Here is a 24,660-nt window from a genome sequence, read left to right as displayed (position 1 = left end):
ATACTGAAGTTTCTAATTGCTAAAGAGTAGACTTTTGAGCATTGCAGAGTTTAAATCTACATTTATTCATTACTACCAGTCATTTTTACACCTATAATTATAGGACTAATAATTGGTATTAATAAAGTTAGGACCTTGAAGTGTTATATAAAAAGAATCAACTCCCAAATACTCTACAGCCAGTGAACATGACTTTGGGGCTTGATTAGCACACGGCTGACAAACATTAGTAGCATAGGGGTGAACTTAAAAGCCAGGTGGAAGCCAGGGGGGGCTTTCCTACACTCCGTTCTCCTGCTCCCTGTTTTCCTACATGCTCGGGCCCCACCATGGCCGCAGACTTGTACACAAGTGAAGCTGTACCCGGTCTATTCTTACCCCTACTTACTTTACTGTGCCTAAAATATACCGTTCTATAATGCTACAGAATAAACCTTTGTTTTCAACCCACACCAAGCTGCAGCCCCCCGTGAAGTCTTTTATTCTTTTTAATTACAGTACTCTACTAATCAATTATGATAGAACACACACACACACACACACTGCATTCTGGGAGAGTTTAGTAATTAGTAGTTCTTTTCTTTTTTAATTTATAAAAAGGAAGCACTGACAAAACCATAGTATAAGAGGGGTACAACTCCACGCAATTCCCATCATCAGAACTCCGTATCCCACCTCCTCCTTTGATAGCTTTCCTTTTCTTTATCCCTCTGGGAATATGGACCCAAGGTCATTGTGGGATGCAGAAGGTGGAAGGTCTGGCTTCTGTATTTTTATAAATCATCAGGAAAGTATTCTTTTCCATGCCTTTATGCTATAGAAACGCTGTTGGACAGAACAGCCTGCTACTGGAGTAAGAATGAAGTCCCACTTTCTTACCTCTACTTTTGAATGTCTGAAACTTTCAATAACTATAACAATAATAACACTGATGGAAGAAAGCAGGCACTAGAAGTGTAAAGCAAAGAAATCTGGGGGCCGGGCAGTAGCACACCAGGGTAAGTGCACATAGTATGAAGTGCAAAGACCTGTGTAAGAATCCCGGTTTGAGCCCCTGGCTCCCTACCTGCAGGGGGGTCGCTTCATAGGTGGGGAAGCAGGTCTGCAGGTGCCTATCTTTCTCTCCTCCTCTCTACCTTCCCTTTCCTCCCCTATCAAAAACTTCTCTCTGTCCTATCAAAATAAATAAATAAATAAATAAATAAATTGGAAAAATGGCCTCCAGGAGCAGTGGATTCTTTTTTTTTTTTTAACTTTTTTAAATATTTATTTTATTTATTCCCTTTTGTTGCCCTTGCTGTTTTTTTTTTATTGTTGCAGTTATTATTGTTGTTGTCGTTATTGGATAGGACAGAGAGAAATGGAGAGAGGAGGGGAAGACAGAGAGGAGGAGAGAAAGATAGACATCTGCAGACCTGCTTCACCGCCTGTGAAGCGACTCCCCTGCAGGTGGGGAGCCGGGGCCCGAACCGGGATCCTTATGCCGGTCCTTGTGCTTTGCACCACCTGTGCTTAACCCGCTGCACTACAGCCTGACTCCCCAGGAGCAGTGGATTCTTAGTGCAGGTACTGAGCCCCAGCGATAACCCTGGAGGCAAAAAAAAAAAAAAAGCCCCCAAACATTGGCCATATACAGGTAAAAAACAAAATGGCAGAAGAAGTAAAAAAAGGTAGTGGTGAAAATATAAAATAAAATTTACAAGGCCAATAAAAGGAACAGGGGGAGGGGGGCAAAGACCAGCACCCAAATCCTTTAAAGATGATACAGTATCTATATCTATCAACAGATACATGTACAGCAAATGGAAATATGCCCAAACCTAGATGTATGCTGATAAATTTCTTAAAATCTAGAGAAAAAATTTTAAACATTTTAGAAGAAAAAAAAAGCTAGTGCATATAAAGTGATTAGAATTTCACAGGTATCAGAGTCCTCATCAGCAACACTGTATACTCAAAGTGCATAAGTAAGTGTTGCCAAAGCTCCTAAGGAAAGTGATTTTGAATCTATAAATCCCTACTCATCAAACTAACAAGAGAGAGGCCCAAACAAGAACATTTAGACAGCTAGAAACTCAGGAAGCTTTCATCTATGCCTTGCTTAAAAAAAACTAAAGATGCATTTTAGGAAAATGAGACAGAGAGAACTAGAGCATATGTGGAAGAGAAATAATAGCAACAAAGTACAAAACATGTAGTTTGCTGGAGGAGTTGGATGAAAAAGAAATGAAAAAAGCTGAAGATATTAGAAGAAGATAGGTATACTTGACAATTGGAAGACTGTAAAAAATTTTATAATACAGGATAGCAAATTCTGCTATATTTATGAAACTCTTATACAGAATTTACATAATCATGAAATTTCAGAGTGAATCCATAGGTAAAGATAAAGCAAAAAAAAAAAAAGGTCTCTAAAATGCACAAATATTAACTGAACAAAATTGAAAGATGGACTGGGAAGAGGTAAGAAAACTAAATACCAGATTTAAAAATTTTTCCCCAGTCATGTTAATAAAAGCTGTCTTAGGTTGCTAATCAAAGTTGTTTATGCTCTAGAGATAAAGACAACTATTAGGAAAGTTAAAAGTAGTAAAACAAACAGAGGTAGGAACAGGAAGCAAAATATAAGGGATAAGTGTGAGGCTGGGTGGTGGTGCACCTGTTTAAGCACACACACTACAGTGCACAAGGACCCAGGTTCAACCCCCTGGTCCCCACCTGCAGGTGGACAGCTTTTCAAGTGGTGAAGCAGGGCTGCAGGTGTCTGTATCTCTCCCTCTCTATCACTCCCTTATCTCTCGATTTCTGGCTGTCTCTATCCAATAAATAAATAAATAAATAAATAAATAAAGGTAAAAAAAAGAGGTAAGTGTATTATTACTTATATTTCATGGACAAAGTTCTTTTTTTTTTTTTTTCCTCCAGGGTTATTGCTGGGCTCGGTGCCTGCACCATGAATCTACAGCTCCTGGAGGCCATTTTCCCCCTTTTGTTGCTCTTGTAATTGTAGCCTCGTTGTGGTTATTATTGTTGCCATTGTTGATGCTGTTCATTGTTGGATAGGACAGAGAGAAATGGAGAGAGGAGGGGGGGAGAAAGACACCCGCAGACCTGCTTCACCGCCTGTGAAGCGACTCCCCTGCAGGTGGGGAGCTGGGGGCTTGAACCAGGATCCTTCCACCGGTCCTTGCGCTTTGCGCCACATGCACTTAACCCACTGCGCCACCGCCTGACCCCCGAACGAAGTTCTTAATGGAAGTTGAAGAACAGAGTTAAACAGAAACAAGTGTTAACAAGTTAAAAGGAGATTAGTGTATTAGTCATGATTATAACTACCAGAAGAACTCAACGCAGGGGGAAATTGTTCACTGAGTAGAGCACATGCCTTCTATGCATAAAGCCCTGGATTATGTGCAAGCGCCAATGGGAACACCAAACACACAAGATACTCCAAGCATGGCGACTTGGTGCTTTGGTGTTTCTCCTTTCTCTCTATCACATTAAACAAAAAATACAATTGTAGAATACTAAAAGTGGCTATAGATTAGAAGTGTGCTAAGTAGCTACTAGGGGAGATAAAGATGGTTAATTAGTTTTATAACAATCTGTTATCTTTGTATTTTTATGAACCACACATTACACAATTTCTATATTAAAACACAAATTCAAGCAACATGTTTCAAGAGAAGTGAAAATAGGTGGATAAGTTAAGCTCCTTGAGCTTACTGTATATACATACCAAGTCCTATAAATATTGTTTTTTTCATTTTAATCTTAAATAACTTTGTTAGGTATCTTTATATAGTTATTACTAAAATGTAAAGAATGGTGAAATTTACCTGGGAAAATATACACATTGTTCCCCTGACCTGGTGTAAAGACTTGCCCATCACTGAGTTTCACTGGCCCAAATGGACTGCCGCTGGCAAATAAACACCTTCCCTGTTAAAAGATGAAATCACCTCATTTTTGTTATGAGAACTAGAAAACTGACATGAACTCAAACAAAATCAGATCCTGCAGCAAAAAAGACCAATATGTTACTTTAATGATGATTCAAATATCCAAGAAATAAAATGACACAAGAAATAAAATGACAAAATATTTTAACAGAATACTGCAAGCTACACAAAGGAACATGCCTGGATTTAAAGAATTATTGTTAAAATTGTAAGTTACATTAATGACAGTGTGATTATATTTTTAAAGAATTCTTAAGTAGGTGGACTGGGAGGTGGCGCAGTGGATAAAGCATTGGACTCTCAAGCATGAGGTCCTAAGTTCAATCCCTGGCAGCACATGTACCAGAGTGATGTCTGGTTCTCTCTCTCTCTCCTCCTATCTTTCTAATAAATAAAATATTGAAAAAAAAAGAATTCCTAACTAGTGAGAAACATACTTTAATAATTACATTGAAATGATGTATGAAGTATGCTTCAAAATAATCTGGGGTAGGCAGAAGGTAAGAGATATAAGATTGGTAATGGGTTGTGTCTGAAGCAAGGTATTAGTACAAGGAGGTTAATTACACTATCTACTTCTGTAGATGTTTAAAAATTTTCCACAATAAAATACTTTAAGAGTGTTAAAACATGGGGAGTCGGGCTGTAGTGCAGTGGGTTAAGCACAGGTGGCACAAAGCACAAGGACCGGCATAAGGATCCCGGTTCGAACCCCAGCCCCCCACCTGCAGGGGAGTCGCTTCACAGGCGGTGAAGCAGGTATGCAGGTGTCTATCTTTCTCTCCCCCTCTCTGTCTTCCCCTCCTCTCTCCGTTTCTCTCTGTCCTATCCAACGACGACAACAACAATAATAACTACAACAATAAAACAACAAGGGCAACAAAAGGGAATAAATAAATAAAATAAAAAATATTAAAAAAAGAAAAGAGTGTTAAAACATTACAGATGTATTAATTACTCTCAAGCATTACTTAATATTAAAATCACTTCCTAGAGCAACTTAAAGATAACAAAAAATTCAAGTAACCATATTGCAGAAGTTATTAAGTACATTCTTATAGGACAGTAGGAAAAAGACAAGTGTTCCAATGGCATATAAGCAGGTACTTACAGCTGGGCTATAACCTGGTATCAGTGCTTACAAATTCCAGAGAGCTAAATCTTTAACAATTCTAATAAAAGTGAAAATTTGTTCCAGACAGCTGTCAGCAAAGCAACGACAATAAAAAAAAATGGGCAAAACCCTCATAAAGACAAACATGAATTATAAAGAAGCATTTGAAAGTAAAAAAAAGTTTTATAAAGTCTGAGGGTAAGAAAGCAGTATTTATAAATGAATTATTTCATAATATATGGCTTTAAACATCTGTTCATTAATGTTAGAAAGAGGAGAGAGAGAACAATGGCATTGCTTTGTCTCTGGCATATGGTTTGAGCTTGGAAAACCCAGTGTTTTATCCTACTGCACCACCTCCTGGACTATGACAATATGTGATTTTTAAGTCTATGTCACAAAGTAATGTACTGCTGAAAAATCAAATTCTACTGATGAAAAATGCAACAAAATTCAGAACCCAAAAGCAGATTAGTTCAACTAAGCAATATGCAAGGGGCCCAGTAATGGCATAAAGCATAGAATATCCTTATTACCATGTACTGGGACCCAGGTTTGAGTCTTTATTAACCCCCCCTCACTGGCAGAAGGGAGGCTTCACGAGCAGTGTAACAGTGCTGCGGGTCTTTCTCTCTCCCTTCTCTTTCAAATTCTCTTTGTCCATCAAATTAAGAGAAAAAAAGGCAACTGGAAGTGGTGGATTCGCTATGCAGGATCAGAGCCCCAGTGATAACCCTAGTGGTAATAATTAAAATTAACTAAATAAACTTTTTTGGGGGAAAAGCAATATGCAAACCTAGAAGGAAGACAAACATAATTAGTGAACTGAAATGGAGCAAAAACGATAGAAATATATAACATCCATATAGGTTGAGTCCCATAAAAACCTCCAAGACAGATATATTTCCAAAATAAACCAACACCCCAAAAGGTGGGGAGGGCTTCAAGCGACTGATTCAGGAGTTACATAAACCCTCTATATAAGTCCACGGAAAATCACACTTGGGTTCATGGTAGTAAAGCTATTTAAAACTCAAAAGACAGGGTCAGGTGGTAGTGCACCGGGTTAAGTGCACATAGTGTGAAGTACAGGGACCAATGCAAGGATCCTGGTTCAAGCCCCAGCTCCCCAGCTCCCCACCTGCAGGGGTGGGGGTCACTCCACAAGCAGTGAAGGAGGTCTGCAGGTGTCTATCTTTCTCTTCCCTGTCTTCCCCATCTCTTTCAATTTCTCTCGGTCTTATCCAACTACAATAACAGCAGCAACAACAATGGAAAAAAGATGGCCACCAGGAGCAAAAGACAAAATGATATATCAAACAGAAAAACAACAAAAGCCCAGTGGAATGACATCTTGATATTATTAAAATAAAGTAACTACTTTTACTTTCACTTCCATGAACAGTGAAGCTTCCTTCAAAATGAAGGCAAAATAGAATCTCTACTAAGGTAATTAATCAGAGAAACACACATGGAAAGCTCTTTCAATAGAAGGAAAATCATTCTAGATAGCAGTAAAAGAACGGGAAGTGACAGAAAACATTGAAATCTAGGCAAATCTAAATGAATAATTTATGCTTTAAGGATACAATGTCATTTGTGGTACCTTAACATCAAAGATGTACATGGAGACTCAACCTCTTGGGCATTCGAAATGAAAACAAAATAAGTGTAGGAGTACATCAAACAAAAAAAGCTTCTATACATCAAAAGAAATCCCCACAAAGCTAACCAGGCAACCCAACCACTGGGAGAAGATTTTTGCACATCACATACCCTACAAGTGACGGATATCAAACAACTATGAAAGACTTGACAACTCAAAAAACAAGCACTCCAAGAAAAAGTGGGCCAAAGAATTAAATAGACAAATTTTCTAAAGAAAAGATACACGTGGTACACAGACATTTGAAGAAATGGTCACTTTACTTATCGTTAAAAATGCAAATCAAAATGACAATGAGATTCCACCTTACAACTATGAGAATGGCCTACATCAAAGAAGCGAGGAATGACATGTTGGCAAGGCTGTGGATAAAAAGGGACTGTTACACTGTTGGTGGGAGTGCAAACTGGTGCAGCCCCTCTGGAAGACTGTATGCAGAGTCCTCTCAAATAAAAATAGAACCACTTTACAGTCCAGCAATATCACTCTCAGACATTTATCCAAAGGACATGAAAACACTAATTCAAAGCAATGTAAGTACTCCTGTGTTCATAGGTTCATTATTCACCATAGCCATAGTGGAAGCAGCCTAGATGCCATTGACAGAAGACAGGATAATTGTCTCTACAACTTTGAGAAAATTCTGGTTATTATCAGAAGAGTGCGGACACAGAACTTTGGCAGTGGGTATGGTGTGGAACTATCATCTGTGTAACTATAATCTTGTAACTTTGTAAACCACTACTGATCACACGTAACAACTGGCTTGGTCCCTTGGAACGTATCTAAAATGAATTGCCTAGCTTCTTCCCACACCAAGACCCTTAGTTCCATCTGCTCTATTCTGACCTTTAGGTTCCTGATTATTAAACAATTTTTTTTCTGATTTATATCTTACTGCTTTTCAGCCACCAAGTTGCAGATGCTACCATAATGCCATCCTGACTTCCCTGGGCAGATGACCTCAACAATGTGTCCTGGAACCCCACCTCCCCAGAACCCTACCCCACTAGGGAAAGAGAGACAGGCTGGGAATATGAATCAACCCACCAATGTCCATGTTCAGTGGAGAAGCAATTACAGATGCCAGAATTCCCACCTTCTACACCCCATGAGGAATTTTGGAACATACCCCCAGAGGGAAGAATAGGGAAGCTTCCAAAAGAGGGGATGGGACACAGAACTCTGGTGGTGGGAATTGTATGGAATTATACTCCTCTTATCCTACAATCTTGTTAATTAGTATTAAATTACTAATAAAAATAATAAGTAAAAATTGGCTTATAATAAAAGTAAAGCAGTGAATAATCAAAATGTTGTTTGGGGTTAAAATAGCTTGAGAATTAAAACACAACAACAGCACAAAAATCATAGTGTTAAAATGGTACTGCTTTCTAGAACCAAAATAAGCTAATAACATTAGAACAATAGTTTATGTATAGAAAAATGGGCATATATACATCATATATACACACACACACACACACACACACACATATATACTTACAGAAATAAGTCAGCTCATATCTGTGATCTTGGGAGAATACAGTTCCAATGGACAGAATGGGGAACAGAACTCTGGTGGCTGAACGGTGATAAACTATACTCCTATTACTTTATTTTATTGTTGTTGTTATTGATGTCGTCATTGTTAGATAGGACAGGGAAAAATGGAGAGAGGAGGAGACAGAGGGGGAGACAAAGAGAGACACCTGCAGACCTACTTCACCTCCTGTGAAGTGACTCCCCTGCAGGTGAGGAGCCAGGGGCTCGAACCAGGATCCTTACGCTGGTCCTTGCGTTTCACGCCATGTGCGCTTAACCTGCTGCGCTACCGCCCGACTCCCATACTCCTATTACTTTATAATTTTGTAAATCAATATTAAATCACTAATATAAACAGTGTCAATATGAGTTATTTATTTATTCTTTTTATTTTTTTTACCTCCAGGGTTATCGCTGAGGCTAAGTGCCTGCACTACGAATCCACTACTCCTGGAGGCTATTTCCCCCATTTTGTTGCCCTTGTTGTTGCGCTTGTAGTTATTATTGTTATTGTTGTCATAGCTGTTATTGTTGGTATAGGACAGAGAGAAATCAAGAGAGATGGGGAAGACAGAGAGGAGGAGATAAAGACACCTGCAGACCAGCTTCACCACTTACAAAGTAAACCCTGCTGGTGGGGAGCTAGGGGCTCGAACCAGGATCCTTACTCCTTGTGCTTTGCACCATGGGCACTTAACCCACTGTGCTATACCGTCCAGCCCCCCTATAATTTACTTCTTATATCTAGATTAATCTGATATCCATTGCCTTTTGCCCCCTAGAACAAAGTCTTCATTGTCCTTATGGGAAAAAAAATACTATGACAATAAAAGTTACTTTTGTTTAAAAAAAAGTAAGAGCAATAGTCCATGAAAGTTTATTATAATCTCTAGGATGACCATGGAATAGTTACTTAGGAATATATAAAAAAACAGGCTTATAGAGAAAAATTAATGGACATAACCAATCCATGCTATTATTATTAGTACCTCTGTCAGTGTATATGCCTCTTCAGGTGTGCACTCAGCCTTCGCTGTAGGATTGCTTAATGCAAATATTACAGGGCGTTCATTGATTTCAGCCATGGCTTTGATTACACCTGGAGTGAAAAGTGGACCAGCTCCTGCAACTCCTATAATAAAATGGTAATTTTTTTTTCATTGTAGGTAATATAAAACAATTCTAATTGATAGCATTTCTAGCAATGGTATAACAACAAAATGACTTAGGTCAGGAAAAAAAAACTCATACTACATGACAAATTTTGTGTTGCTGAAAAATATGAGACAAAATCTTAAATCTGGAAAACAAACAAACCCTGAAATGTTTAAATAGTCAATGTCTATCCTATACATGGTAAATTATAAGAAAAAACATAAAATTTGTTCCACTACCCCATCTAATTAAGAAAATTAAAGTACATGAACTTACACACACACACACACACACACACACACACACACAGACAAGCAAATTGGCAGCAGCTGCCACCAAACTATCTCTAAGATTGTAGTGAGAACTTGGTGGTTCTTGTTGGGTTTGAGTATGGAGCAGAGCAGGGACACAGAACTTTCGTGCCAGTTACAGTATGCAATCAGACCCCTGCAATGGTATATTCATGAAAACCACTGTTAAACTACTACCACTAGGGGAAGAGAGAGGCAGGCTGGGAGTATGGATCGACCTGTCAACGCCCATGTTCAGCGGGGAAGCAATTACAGAAGCCAGACCTTCCACCTTCTGCACCCCACAATGATCTTGGGTCCATACTCCCAGAAGGTTAAAGAACAGGAAAGCTATAAGGGGGAGGGGAGGGGATATGGAGTTCTGGTGGCGGGAATTGTGTGGAGTTGTACCCCTTTTATCCTGTGGTCTTGTCAGTGTTCCCTTTTTATAAATAAAATAAAATTTAAAAAAAGAACACATAAAAAACAAAATTTTTAAAAAAGGCTAAATTTACTACAACATAGACAGACCCTGAGGACACACACAGTAAGTGAAACACACACAACAAATTGCATGATTCACTTATATGAGGTACCTAGAGTAGCCAAATACAGAGACACAAAAATTAGAATGGTGGCTGCCAGGAAGTGGGGAAATATGTATTTGTTTAATAGGTATAGAGTACAGTTTTTCAAAATGAAAAGAGTTCTGGAGATAGCTTGCACAGCAGAGTGAATGCACTTAAAACTATCTGATTGTACACTTAAAAATGGTGATAGTGACAAATTCTATTATTATTTGTATTTTACCACACTGAAACAATTTTATGAGAAAAATTTGTCTCAAATATTAAACTGTTAAATTATGATATTTGTTACAAAACAAGAATTCAGAAAGGGTAAAGCAGGAATATGGAACTTTTTTTTTCTGCCAAGGACTATTTGGATATTTATGACATCATTCGAGGGCCATAGAAAATTATTAACTAAAAATTAACACAATAATAAAAAAATGCACAGATTTACTAAACTGCAAGCCTTGCCTGCGGTTGGTTTGGCAGAATGAAGCCACATAACTTTGCAGGTGGGGAACGCCCCATTCCTGGGATAAAAGATCATCTCGCCTAGAGTAATCCATTTGCTCCATAGGATTCAGCTCAACAGCCTTTGAATTTACCAGCACCAGAAGGAGGTGAGTCAAAGGATCATTCTGTAATGTGAGATGCTGGAGACTGAATTTAGGACCTCCTACTTAAGAGCCTAGTGCTTTATCCATTCCTAGCAAATGCTAAGAAGGCAGTGTTATGGAAGCACAGCATGAAGAAAAGTTAGCTCACATGTGGATTTTGCAATAACTAAGTGATGCCTGTGCTGAATACTTAATTCAGTTGACATAACAGCAGAACTTACATTGGTCAAAACAATTTTCAAGACTGGGAAATATGTTACCCAGCAGAATGCATGCCTCCTACCGTGAAGAGCATCATGAATATCAATGGGAGAACTCCATGGATGAGGGAGTGGCATTGTGTTATCACTCCTCTCTCTTTCTCTCTCTCTCTCTCTCTCTCTCAGAAATAACAAACAAAAAAGTGAGGGAGTCAATAAACAGATTGAGTGTTCATACTGATTTTTAAGAAAAATAGGCCAGATGATCTTTCATCTAGTTCTAAAAAATTACAAATTGTAATCAATGAAAACTTTAATACACATTCTTTCTGACTACAAAACTTACCATATTTATTATTTTATTTTTATATGAAATTGATAAAATTATAATAAAAATGACAATTCATTGCAAATTAAAAGTTCACTGAGATTGCACCATACACCTGAGAATGGCTTACATCAACAAAACAGGAAATGACAGGTCTTAACAAGGTTGTCCCTTTTTCTGTATTCTTGTCCCTTTATCTGTATTCTTGGTGGGAAAGCAAGCTGTAGCAATTCCTTCAGAAGACTGTATGGAGAGGCCTCACCACTCATAGGCATTTATCCAAAGGACATGCAGACACCTATTTAAAGGGACATATGCACCCCAATGTTCATAGCTGCATTATTCACAATAGCTAAAGAGTAGAAGCAGCTAAAATGTCCACTGATACATGACTGGCTCAGTAAGTTATGGGTTATATGCTCCATGGAGTACTACTCTGAAATGAAAAGGACAATGTTGCATCCTTTGGGACAAAAGAGGTAGAGCTGGAGGTGATCAAGCTTAAGTGAAATAGGTGAAGAGATTATAGGCAGGTACCAGATGGTTTCACTCCAATGAGGTATCTAGAGAACAGATACACATGAACTTCCAAAACAAAACCAAAACAAAAGCAAATAAACTGTTTCTAAGACTTGCGAGAACTCTGGTGGCTATCTTTGAGAGGTGGGAGGATGGAGGCACAGAACTTTGGTGGTGGGTGTGGTGTAAATTATACTCTGTAATCAAATAATCTTATAACCTCCTATTAATCACAAATAAAAAATGGCAATAAAGTAAAAAAAACCTGTATATTCAAATCTTACAACTACATAAGAAAACAGTTACTCCTTTTTTTTTTTAGTATGTATTCATTCACTTTTGTTGCTCTTGTTTTATTATTGTAGTCATTACTGATGTAGTTGTTGTTGGATAGGACAAAGAGAAATGGAAAGAGGAGGGGAAGACAGAGAGGGAGAGAGAAAGACAGACACCTGCAGACCTGCTTCACCACCTGTGAAGTGACTCCCATGCAGGTGGGGAGCCGGGGCTCGAACCGGGATCCTTACGCCTGCCAGTCCTTGCGCTTTGCACCACGTGCCCTTAACCCGCTGCACTACCGCCCAAATCCCGAAAATAGTTACTCCTTTAAAAACCTTTCTACATTTTTCTGCTGTGAACTTAAGGCCATGCTGGTACAGTCTAATGTCAGTTTGGCTGTTAATGAAAATCTTTGACTCTTTGTTGATCCGTATGCCAAATTACCTTGGTTTTTTTTTTTTTAAGGTTTTGCACTCTAAAGTGATACCAACTCTCAAAGGTAAATATATTAATCACACGACTTCTAAAGCATTTATGAGTATAAGTGACATCTGCTAACTGAACTTTACACACTTTAAGAAAAAAACTATTACAGAAAATATTACATATGCTGACAAGTAGGTTAAAAGCTCATTTCCTTTTTAGCAACTCGGTATAGTAGATATGCCTGGAAATAAGTAGTTAATAGGATGATGCATCAACAATTCTACTTACCAATTATAGCTGAAGGCTTAAGTATCTTAACTGCGTCTTCAAAAGTATCAGGTATGTTATCTGGGGCTGCATGAGCAAATGCTTCTTGATGAGTTTCTATGTTAGCTTTCCGCCCCTGAATTTTTAGATGAAATACAATGTTTATAAGTGCTGAGAATTAACCAAAAAGACATTGCTGAGTTGCATATTGTTTCCACAGTGGAAGTGTTTTTTCATTTATTTTTCTCTTTATGACTTCCAGTTATATAGTCATAATGCCCATAAATTTAAGTATAAAAGTCAAATCCCATTACAACCAGAAATGTGATAGTCCATCAAAACCTCATTTTTACCTTATGTCAGATGTGATACCACATAAATATCTACATTCCTTTACCAAGGTAAGGTGCATTTCAGGAATTCTGGATTTTTCGTATTGCAGAAACGTATTATAATACTTTATCAAATATTATGAATACCCTACCAATGGGTATCCCATAACTGAACAAAACTTATGAATAGTCATGTCAAGTACAATAGGCTAAGACTACAAGTACCCTTTCTGGCTTTACTATCACATTAAATTCAGGTGAGTCAGATTTGTTACCAAATTAATTTCAGGGAAAACAAAACCAAAACAAACAAAAGCACAGGTATTTCTGAGATCTTAGAATTTCAGGCAGATACTATGAACTTACACTACTACGGACTCAGAAATGATAGGAACAAGAAATTATGCTTTGATGAATAGACATCAAAATCTCCCAAAGCCCAGGAAAAAAAAAAACTATCAGAACTAAGTGCTTAGCAGTGTTATAAGAGAGATAGCATAGGCAAACAAGAGTAGTGATGGTTTGTCAACAATTTAAAGTAGGCTAAAAGGATTTGGAAAAAATGTCTTAGTTTGAATTCAACTTATGAAGGCAACTCAAGACTCCAACTGTAACACACAAATACAATTGATGGTCTCAGAGAACATTTCACCAAAGAGCTACAAAGCTCACAAAGAAAAACTGAATGGAGATACATGAAGTGAAGGGATTAATCAGAATAATTCAGTTAGAGAAGACAACAGCAGGGCTAGAAGATAAAACCACCATTGTGGCTGCTGGAGAGGAAAGACTCATGAGAAATGAAACAATCCTGGATGAAAAAGCAGACTCCATGAGAAAAAAGTTATTGTACCTGAAGATGAAGAGATAAAGGAGCAGAGATCATATTCATAGAATTATAGCAGAAAAATTTCCACACCTGTGAAATGCTGAAAATATAAGCATAGAGGAACCTGGAAGAACATTCAGGACTTACATCTCAAAATAGCCCACAGTGATAACATCATTTTAGAACTACCCAAAAGCAAAGACACAGAAAAGACACAGTAAGCCACCAGGGAAAAAAAAGAATTTGACATACAAAGGTAGAACCATCAGGCCATTCCAAACTTCTCAATCCAAACAGCACTATAAGAAGGAGAGAATAGAACGACATATTCACTACACTAAATGATAAAGATGACTAGTCGAGAATACTCTACCTCTGCCAAGTTATCCTACAAATAGGTAAGAGAAATTAAGACCATTCCAAACATATAGAAACCGAAGGAATTCAGTACCACCAACACTGCCTCACAAAAATTACTGAAAGGAGTCCTACATGAAAAGAAGCAAACAAACTCTTCATGAGTTCATCAGTGGTAGAATAGAACTGAAAGCAATCAACAGAAGCAAAAGAAGCAAAGATATCTGAAAAGGGAGGACAAAAATGGGCAGAGCAATATGAACAATGTTGCTGAAGCAAGGCCAAATATCAAAAGGCCAAAAAATAGATCTGAAACTCTAAAATCCTAATTTTTGCCTCATCTTGGCTGGAACCTGAAGGAAAGGTGTTGGGTGGGATAAGTCAGAAAGAAAGGGAAGAATGCAGACTTATTGCATGCATAGGTGAAACTTGGGAGACAAAGTTCAAATGGGAGAACAAAGGGTGAAACTTGGACTGGGGGTGGAGTACTGCTTAAAGCAAAAAACTCTGGAGAAGGAATGGGAGAGAGGCTTGGAAGGGGAGGGGTGGGGACTTAGGTTGGGGGTGAGAGTATTCTGTAGATACCCATGATGCAGACTGGGAAATGAAGTCCATGTGTAGACACACACTTTTTTTTTTTTTGGTGGGGGGAGGGTTTGCTTCTAGGGCTTTTCCATTCTAAGCTTTCTCAACAGAAAGGATAGGAAGAGACTAAGGAGAGAGGGCAAGAACCCACAGCACCAGAGAGTCCTTCAGTGCTGTGGGGGCAGGGTGTGAACTTGGGTCATGCACATTACAAAGCAGAACACTATCCAAGTCAGCAATTTTGTCAGGCCCACACATGTATTTTTCGAACTTGCAGATTAGGAGGGATGCTCACTAATGCTAACCAAGATAAGATATGACTTGTTACAAGTATGATAAGAGAATCACAAAACATTTCTGAAAAACTAATACTACAAAAAGAAACATCAAACTGTGTATTTGTAAAATACATATCCCTTGAATAATGTTTTAAAGGGCATGTTGTATCATAACCCTTGGATTTTATACGTAAGTAAATATGGTACATATACCTCACTTGAGGGGCAGTGCAGTTAACAGGTAACATCACAGGCTTCAAAATCAGGCTACTTGAGTATGAATCTAACCTTTATCACTTAAAAACTAATGTCATTCAAAAAGCCACCTGATCTTTGAAAACCTCAGTTTCTTCATTTGTGAAATTTCACAATATTTGAGGTTAAATACTACATTAAAGTCTTGTCACAATGTTGGAGATATTTTAATGATGGAAATCTAAGTAAATATTGCATCATTATAGATAGCTCAAATACAACAGCTCTGTGTATTAGACAGGCTTACCTATGAAACACTTTACCTGTATTTCAATATGTTAAAGCAGTATAAGGTACGAGGCATTTCTTAAACTAGTAAAAATTGCAACTGCTGCTAAGGTCCAAAGGACAAATCAACCTGACATAGAAGATCTTTATTATGCATGAATTGCTTTTGGAGTATATACTCTTTTTGGAGAAAACACTCCATAGATTTCCGTAGATTGCCACAGGGGGCTATGATCTACCAAAGGTTAAGAATTTCTGCTCAGATACTAAGTGTCCTGCTAAGATGTTCTGAAGTATTGCTGTAGCCAATGAAACATTCAAATGATACCAGTAGATTTTATGTGGTGAAAATTTAGGCTAAGAAAATGACTTAGACCTAATAAGCTTGGTAATCTAATAGAAAGGCCTAGAGAAGGCACTATAAATAGTCTAATCAAATATTTATTACCCAGGCTTAGACACCCTCCTCTCCTCTCCTACCCCCTACTTCACTTCCCTCAATCATTCTATTGACTGAACTAACTACACAAAAGAAAGTAAGCAGTATCTCTTAATCTCTTCTGACAGCATTGGTGTTACTGTCACCTCTTGAAAATCTTTAGAAGAAACACTGTATACAATTGGCCAAGAGATATACTGGCAAAAGAGAGAAATACTGGCAAAAATAATGATCAACTAAGGACTATTACTGTCCCTATGACAACTTTTATTAGAATCATCAAACATCAAACAAGTAAATGTTTAACTTAGGTCCCATTAAAATCTACATGTGGGAGTCGGGCTGTAGTGCAGCGGGCTAAGCGCAGGTGGCGCAAAGCACAAGGACCGGCATAAGGATCCCAGTTCGAACCCCAACTCGACTCCCCACCTGCAGGGGAGTCACTTCACAGGCGGTGAAGCAGGTCTGCAGGTGTCTATCTTTCTCTCCTCCTCTGTCTTCCCTCCCTCTCTCCATTTCTCTCTGTCCTATCCAACAACGACAACAACAATAATAACTACAACAATAAAACAACAAGGGCAACAAAAGGGAATAAATAAAAATAAATATAAAAAAAAAGAAAAAAAATCTACATGTATTTCCTCCCTAACTCGAGACTAGATACCATAAACCTAATACGCTTCTGGATATAACAAAGGATGCATTAACAATTGGGAGAAAAAAAACTCTAAGCCTGACAAATAAAAAAGGGACCACACAAGCTGGAAAAGGGGCAAGCAACTGGCTCACTTAATAATGGCTTTTCTGGTCACTACCAGACCATACTATCACTTGGGCCCCTTGTCAGGGAATCATATTCTCCCATGGATACAATGGGTTCAGACCTCTAATAGATCCTTCTCTCCACCATCACTGGTTACACCCATTGGGAACATCATCATAAGCCCTTTTGTGGGCTTCTTCAGGACTATACCATCACTATGAACTAGCAATGGTAGGAATTTCCCCACTCTCCAAAGGGAGGCTGAATCATTCTACTCTGCCACTCAAGGAAGACTGGTCCTGAAATGGGTGCAGCCTAGAATGTTCCCAGCTGTGACCATGGACTGCTAATTCAGACTGACAGGGACTCTGAGGTTATACAAGCTCCTGTGCTAAATATATATAGGACCTGGGTCCAATAGATGGGGTAATAAACAGTTAATTGTATTTACAAATTTTCTTCAAATTTGGGAGCGACTCTCTATCCTAATGCAGCTTTCCACTCCTATTCTCAACTCTGACACTATCTTCCCAGACAGTATTTTTAGTCTATTTCCATGTTAGCTATCAAGCTTGGGCAAAAATTACTAAAGACCCCTAGGAACATATCTATCTTCCCAGACAGTATTTTTAGTCTATCTCCATGTCAGCTATCGAGCTTGGGCAGAAATTACTAAAGACCCCTAGGAACATATCTATCTTCCCAGTATTTTTAGTCTATCTCCATGTTAGCTATCGAGCTTGGGCAAAAATTACTAAAGACCCCTAGGAACATATCTAAAATAGACTACCTAGCTTCTCTCCACCCTAAGATCCTGATTCTCATGTGCTCTGTTCCTACTTTTTGGTTCCCACTTATTAAACATTTTGCCCTGCTTTATATCTTACTGTCTTTCCGTCACCAAGTTACACATGCTACTAGGATTCCATTCTGAACTCTCTGCAGACAACCTCACCAATTTGTTCTGGAACTTCACCTCTCCAGAGCCTTAACCCACTAGGGAAAGACAGAAACAGGCTGGGGATATGGATCAATCTGTCAGTGTCCATGTCCAGTGGAGAAGGAATAACAGAAGCCAGAACTCCCACTTTCTATACCCCAAAAAAGATTTTGTTCCATATTCCCAGAGGGGGAGAAATGATAGACAAAGATGACCAGACAGCTCTGAACCCAAACTCCATCAGGACCCATAGAGAAAGAAGAAAAGAGGACATTCAGGAGTAGTAATAGCTGTAGGTGAGACTTAGAAAGGAAGAGAAGGAAGGACCATAGAAAAGACCCCTATCTGTGACCTCGGGAGAAACCCTGCAGTTTCAGAACTCTGGTGGTGGGAATGGTGTGGAATTACACTCATATTATCTTGTAATTTTGTAGATCCATATTAAATCACTAATAATAGTGAAAACATTTTTAAAAGAAGATGATTTTGTTGAGTTACAGCCCAATTCTTACCCACAGGCTACCTACAATTTTTAAAATATACTTTAATCATTTATTTATTATTAAATAGAGACAGAGAAATGGAGAGGGGAGGGAAGACAGAGAGGGAGAGAGAGACAGAGACACCGGCAGCCCTGGTTTATCACTTCTGAAGCTTTCCCCCTGCAGGTGGGAACCAGGGGCTGGAACCCAGGTTGCACACTATAATGTGTACACTTATAACCAGGTGTGCCACTGCCTGGCCCCACCTACAAACTTCTGAGTTCCCACTGAAAACCTAGTTTTGGGGAGCCAGGTGGTAGTGCAGTCAGCCCACATGGTGCGAAGCACAAGGACCTGGGTAAGGATCGGGGTTTGAGCCCCTGGCTCCCCACCTGCAGGAGGATCACTTCATAAGCGGTGAAGCAGGTCGGCAGGTGTCTATCTTTCTCTTCCCCTCCTCTTGATGCCTCTGTCCTATCCAACAATAATAGCAATGGCAACAACAACAAGGGCAACAAAATGGGAAAAATGGCCTCCAGGAGCACTGGATTTGGAGTGCAGGCACCAAGGTCCAGCAATAACCCTAGAGGAAAGAAAGAAAGAAAGAAAGAAAGAAAGAAGGAAAGGAAAGGAAAGGAAAGGAAAGGAAAGGAAAGGAAAGGAAAGGAAGGGAAAACCTAGTTTTAGAAGGGTAATGATTACTGTCTATAAGCAAGTACCTCATTTATATGGTTATCGGATCTCCTAAGGATCAGTAAACAAAAAAACAGGAAAGACTGGCACCAGCAAAGAATATGATTTGATTATGATGCAAAAGTCTTCTTAAAAGATAAAAGTTAGGGAGTCAGTCGGTAGTGCAGTGGGTTAAGCGCACGTGGTGCAAAGCGCAAGGACCGGTGTAAGGATCCCAGTTTGAGCGCCCTGCTCCCCACCTGCAGGGGAGTTGCTTCACAGGCGGTGAAGCAGGTCTGCAGGTGTCTATCTTTCTCTCCCCCTCTCTGTCTTTCCCTCCTCTCTCCATTTCTCTCTGTCCTATCCAACAACAACGACATCAAGAACAACAATAATAACTACAACAATAAAACAAGGGCAACAAAAGGGAAAATTAATATTAAAAAAAAATTAAACTAAAAAATAACAGTATTCCTCTTGCTTCTTCAATTAAAAAAAAAAAAAACCCTTACCTTATATAATAAGCCAAACTTGTCAACCATCCAAATTTTCTTTTGGGCATCTTCTTCTGAGAGACCATCTTCCACCATAGCCATAACTATGAGATTGGCAATTCCCAGAGCAGCCTGTTCAATACACAAATTAAAAACAAAAAACACTGATGCCTGTATCATGAGGAAATGTGAAAATATATTGTTGACACAACAGAAATCCTACAAATTCACATTTCCTTAAAGTGATATTGAACTTGAGAAAAGCAAATGCCAGTTGTAATAGACAAGTTAAATTGAATACTGTCAAAAGAAAACTGCTCTTCTTCCTCCCACCCATAAAAATCTTTTTTAAAAAAACGTGGTACAACATTTGAATTATTTTATATGTGAAAAGTTATATTAAGAGAAATATTTGACTTATTCTTCCCTTCCATGTCACAAAGAAGCTGACTCTGTGATACTCTCATAACATTTTAAATTACCTCATTTAAAACAGATCTTGAATTCATATCCTATTTCAAAATCACAAGCTTAATATGTTCTTTGACATGTAAACATTCTGCCCCATTTTCCATCTAAAAGAGTGCTGATTTTTAAATCTAACAAATTTACAGAAACTTACCTCTCCTGCTCCAAGAAATAAGATTTTATGTTGTGTGAGTGATTTACCAATAACTTTTTGTGCTGCAAGAAGACCTGCTAAAGCCACAGCAGCCGTCCCTATAAGATAAACAGTGATTATAAATAAACAAATAAAAACGGGCACACTAAAAACATTTAAAAAGAATAAAAAAGTTCTTTTTCATCTTTTACCTTGAATATCATCATTGAAGGTACAGTATTTTTTCTGATATTTTCTCAAGAATCTGAATGCATTATGATTTCCAAAGTCTTCAAACTGAATAAGCGTGTTCTGTCCGTATCTATAATCAACAAAATTCATAATGATTGTGAAGAAAATACGACTATTAAACAGTTTCTCTGTTTCATTTCCCTCCTTTTCAATGTAATATATTATACAGGTCAGGAGATAGCTCATCCAGTAAGAGTGCACACTGTACCCAGGCTCTAAGTCCTTGGTCATCACATGGAAACAACATACAAAGGGGAAGAAAATTCATGAATGGTGAAATGGTGCTGCTCTCCTCTCCTTCTTTCTCTGTCTTTTGCTTCCTATCAAGAAGGAAAAGGAGGAGGAGGAAGAGAAGGAAAAAGAGATTCTACTAGGAGCAGTGGAATCACACAGGCATGAAGCCCCAACAAAATCCCAAAATGTATATTCATTAGTTCATTTAAAGTCATCTGGCAATTTTTAGAACCAATAAAATCTTATATGCAAAAACAAAGAAATCTATTATGCATTCAAAAAATGTTATGGGGTGCAAAAATGTAACACTATGATGGGATTATGGATAAGCTACTACCTAGGAAATTGTCTAGTACATATAAGTACTATATAACTTTCTTTTTAGTCTGAGTCTCAAAAAGTAATATTTGAGTTATTAGCAATATTTTAGCAGTTAAAAAAGAAACATGAGAGACTATATATTAAAAAAAGAGACCGGGAGTTGGGCAGTAGTGCAGCGGGTTAAGCGCATGTGGCATGAAGCTCAAGGACTGGCATAAGGATGCTAGTTCGAGCCCCTAACTCCCCACCTGTGGGAGTCACTTCACAGGCGGTGAAGCAGCTGTGCAGGTGTCTTTCTTTCTCTCCCCCTCTGTCTTCCCCTCCTCTCTCCATTTCTCTCTGACCTATCCAACAAGGATGACATCAATAACAACTACAACAACAATAAAAAGCAACAAAGGCAACAAAAGGGAAAATAACTAAATAAATAATTAAAGGAGAGAGAGAGAGAGACCATAAAGCAATAGCTGTATGAGTTCACAGGCATTTAGGGAAGATGCTAGTCATCTTGTTGAGTTGGGGTAATAAAGGAACCCTTGAAAAGGAGGTGGGATGTAATTCAGGCACATGTAAAAAGAGCAGAGAAACTGGAAAGTTTAGAAGAATTCAGAAGAGAGTTGGTGGATCAGCAGAAAATTAATTTGGGTAGAAAAGAGCTGATAAATTTCTGAGGCATTCCAAGTGATAGTGCAAGCTGGATGAGAGGACTGACTACATAGTGTTTAAGAAGGAAGTAGTCTTGGCTCAGAAAGATAATTTACTATGAAGAAAATGTGAGTGTGGCCCAGAACTAAGCTGGCATCACATTACAACGGTACTACTATGGTGTCTCTCTATCTGGATGAGAAAGCAACACAGTGTTATGAAGAAATTGTGGCTCAGAAATAAAGAAAAGGGTGGGGGAAGACAGCATAATGGTTGTACAAATAATCTCTCATGCCTGAGGCTCCCAGGTCCCTGTGCCACCATAAACCTGAGCTGAGTAGTGCACTGGCTAAAAAAAAAAGGGGTGGGGTGGGGGGAAAGGTTCTCTTTCTCATTTTGCAAGATGGTAGGTAAACAAACAAACAAAACCAAGGAGAAACTCAGAAGTTGGCTACTAAGAAATCTGAGGTCAAGGATGATGGTGATTAGATTAAGAATCATGACTCCAAAAGTTGAACGGGAAGGTGGACAGCAACCAAAACTGCAATCTGATCCCTATTTACAGGAAGCGGTAGGTACTTCCAATCTATGTATTCCAGAAATGCAATGTATTAGAAGATGCACTGAGGACCAAGCAGTTGTGTACCTGGCTGAATGCATACATTACCACACACAAGGACCCAGGTTCAAGCCCCTGGTTCCCACCTACAATGGGGAAGCTTCACGAATGATGAAGCAGTGCTGCAGGTTAGTTTCTCTCCCTCTCTAGCCTTCTAGCAACTTCTCTGCCTTATCAAGTAAGAATGGTGTTATCTGAGGGGTTCAACTTTGCAAAATGCTTAGATATTATCCTACAGAAGATGTGCTTCAGAAGCTACTGAGTGAGAGCAAACAACCAGTCAGCATGTCAGGAACTGAGAGCTCACAAGGCTCCTGGGACCACTGAGTGTCTTCACTGGGACCACTGAGGCACCAGAGTGATTTTCCAGAAGCAGCCGGGTAGCAGCTTGCTAGCTGTGACTAAACTGCTATCCTCGGTCATGTGCTTTACACAGGACACACCTGAAATTTATCACAACCATCTCAACCACAACTGTCATCAATGCAAAAGGTCCTAAAACATCTTCATTGGTGCTTACTTGGAGAACCTGAAGCTCTGAAAGTCCAGACCCCAGGAAGGTGAGAACCTCTGACACAAAAAAAGCAAAATAGGAGCATAGAAAGAAGCCCAAAATCAAACCACTCCTCAACTTCAAGGCTACCTCTGCTCTGTGTTTGTTTTCACAAGTGCAATTTAGCCTAGTAAACTGGTATCCTACACTCTTACAAAGAAGGTAATTACATAATGTATCCACTAAAAACTAAAGCGTCAAACATAGCACTAGGTCTGGCAATAGGATGTAGTATTTGCCATTATTAAAGCTGGACAGATTGAATTTGGATAGTTTGGAAAGAAAAAAAGAGTTGTTTTGCACATGAATATTAAGTAACAACTGAGTGTCCAGGTAGGAGATTCCAGCCATTAGAAATGCAGACCTCAGAGAGGTGGGACTGCAGAGATGGATTTTCATGGACTGAGAGGTCACATGCATAAAGGTCTTAACTTACAAGACTCAAAGACAAAAGAACTATGTACTCTTCCATATTTAATAAAAGGCAGCGAGCAGAACCACTGAATATAAAGGAAGAAAAAGTTAGGAGGAAGAAAACACATTTAGGAGGAAATCTTTTAGTTGTCATGAGAATTTCAAGGATGTAGGGGGTGGAAAACCTGGTGAGATGTTACAGCACATTAAATGATAGGTGCATTAAAAAACAGGAGCGCTGCACAAGAGTGCCATCAGAATGGTGGGAGTGAGACCAGATGCCAAGGGCTAAAAGAAGGAACAGTGAGTTCAGACTTCTCTCAAGAGATCAGATAACTCAGCAAAGTACACAGGGTATCACTACGTATCAGCACATCTAATCAGGCAGATTGAACCAAAGTTTCCAAAAATGAAATCTCTTTCTACCTATCTTCACAAGTGATCAAGGAAAACAAACAAATGAAAACATGCTTTCATGTTTGTCACCAGGAATCCTATACCATCACTGAAAGGAAAGTGAATCTGGAAAACACCAGAGGAAGCCAAGCACTGTTTCTTCTATCTAAGAGAGAAGAGGAAAAACAAAGGACAATTGAAGTAGCAATACGTGTAGGTGTGACTTAGAAAGGAAGTGGAGGCAGGACTGTAGGAAAAAACTGGGCAAAATAAATAAATAAATCACACACACACACACACACACACACACACACACACACACACACATTACTGCAGTTTTCAATAGAGGGAATGACGACTGAAGACACAGAACTCAGGTGGTGGGAATATTATGGAACTATATCCCTACTATCTTATAATTTTGTAAACTAATATTAAATCACTAATAAAAAACATGCCTTTATAGCACTAGATTTTGTTATATACCTACCTCTCAGTAATGGCTTTCATAAACTCATCTATCAAGTCATCATAACGTTGTGAGCGATCTCTTTTCTGATATAAGCCCATATAAAATGGATCTTTTAAAAGTGCCTATAAAATAAATCAAATGTAAAAATGGTTTTTAGAGTACTTATACTTATATGCTTTATAGTGAAATATATTTATATAAATATTTTTAAACATAACCAGTTTAAAGTCTAAAAAAAACTGCAAAACTTAAAAATCACGGGAGTCAGGTGATAGCACAGTGGGTTAAGTGCACATGGCGCAGAGTGCAAGGATCCCAGTTTAAGCCCCCTCTCCCCCGGCTCCCCACCTGCAGGGGAGTCGCTTCACAGGCGGTGAAGTAAGTCTGCAGGTGTCTGTCTCTCCCCTTCTCTGTCCCCCCCTCCTCTCTCCATTTCTCTCTGTCCCATCTAACAACATCAATAACAACAACTACTACTACAACAACAATGAAAAAACAACAAGGGCAACAAAAGGGAAAATAAATTAGTAAATAAATATTAAAATTTTTTTAAATTTAA

At 38.6% G+C, this 24,660-nt stretch overlaps 1 protein-coding gene across 1 annotated transcript in view; it reads right to left on the bottom strand.

Annotated features, from left to right (window-relative positions):
* ME2 (malic enzyme 2) overlaps positions 1 to 24,660 on the bottom strand; it is a 57,629-nt gene that overhangs the window by 8,827 nt on the left and 24,142 nt on the right. The window contains exons 7-13 of the mRNA XM_060173890.1: positions 24,120 to 24,223; positions 20,408 to 20,517; positions 20,217 to 20,314; positions 19,613 to 19,726; positions 12,962 to 13,076; positions 9,277 to 9,419; positions 3,840 to 3,942 (exon numbers count right to left, since the gene is read on the bottom strand). Coding sequence (XP_060029873.1) covers positions 3,840 to 3,942; positions 9,277 to 9,419; positions 12,962 to 13,076; positions 19,613 to 19,726; positions 20,217 to 20,314; positions 20,408 to 20,517; positions 24,120 to 24,223 — 787 coding nt within the window. The remainder of the gene's footprint in view (positions 1 to 3,839; positions 3,943 to 9,276; positions 9,420 to 12,961; positions 13,077 to 19,612; positions 19,727 to 20,216; positions 20,315 to 20,407; positions 20,518 to 24,119; positions 24,224 to 24,660) is intronic.

This window comes from Erinaceus europaeus, chromosome 15 (genome assembly GCF_950295315.1).
Source record: "Erinaceus europaeus chromosome 15, mEriEur2.1, whole genome shotgun sequence".
NCBI classification, from domain to species: domain Eukaryota; kingdom Metazoa; phylum Chordata; class Mammalia; order Eulipotyphla; family Erinaceidae; genus Erinaceus; species Erinaceus europaeus.
Note: the sequence above shows the minus strand (reverse complement) of the source record. Positions and strands in the feature narration are given on the sequence as shown.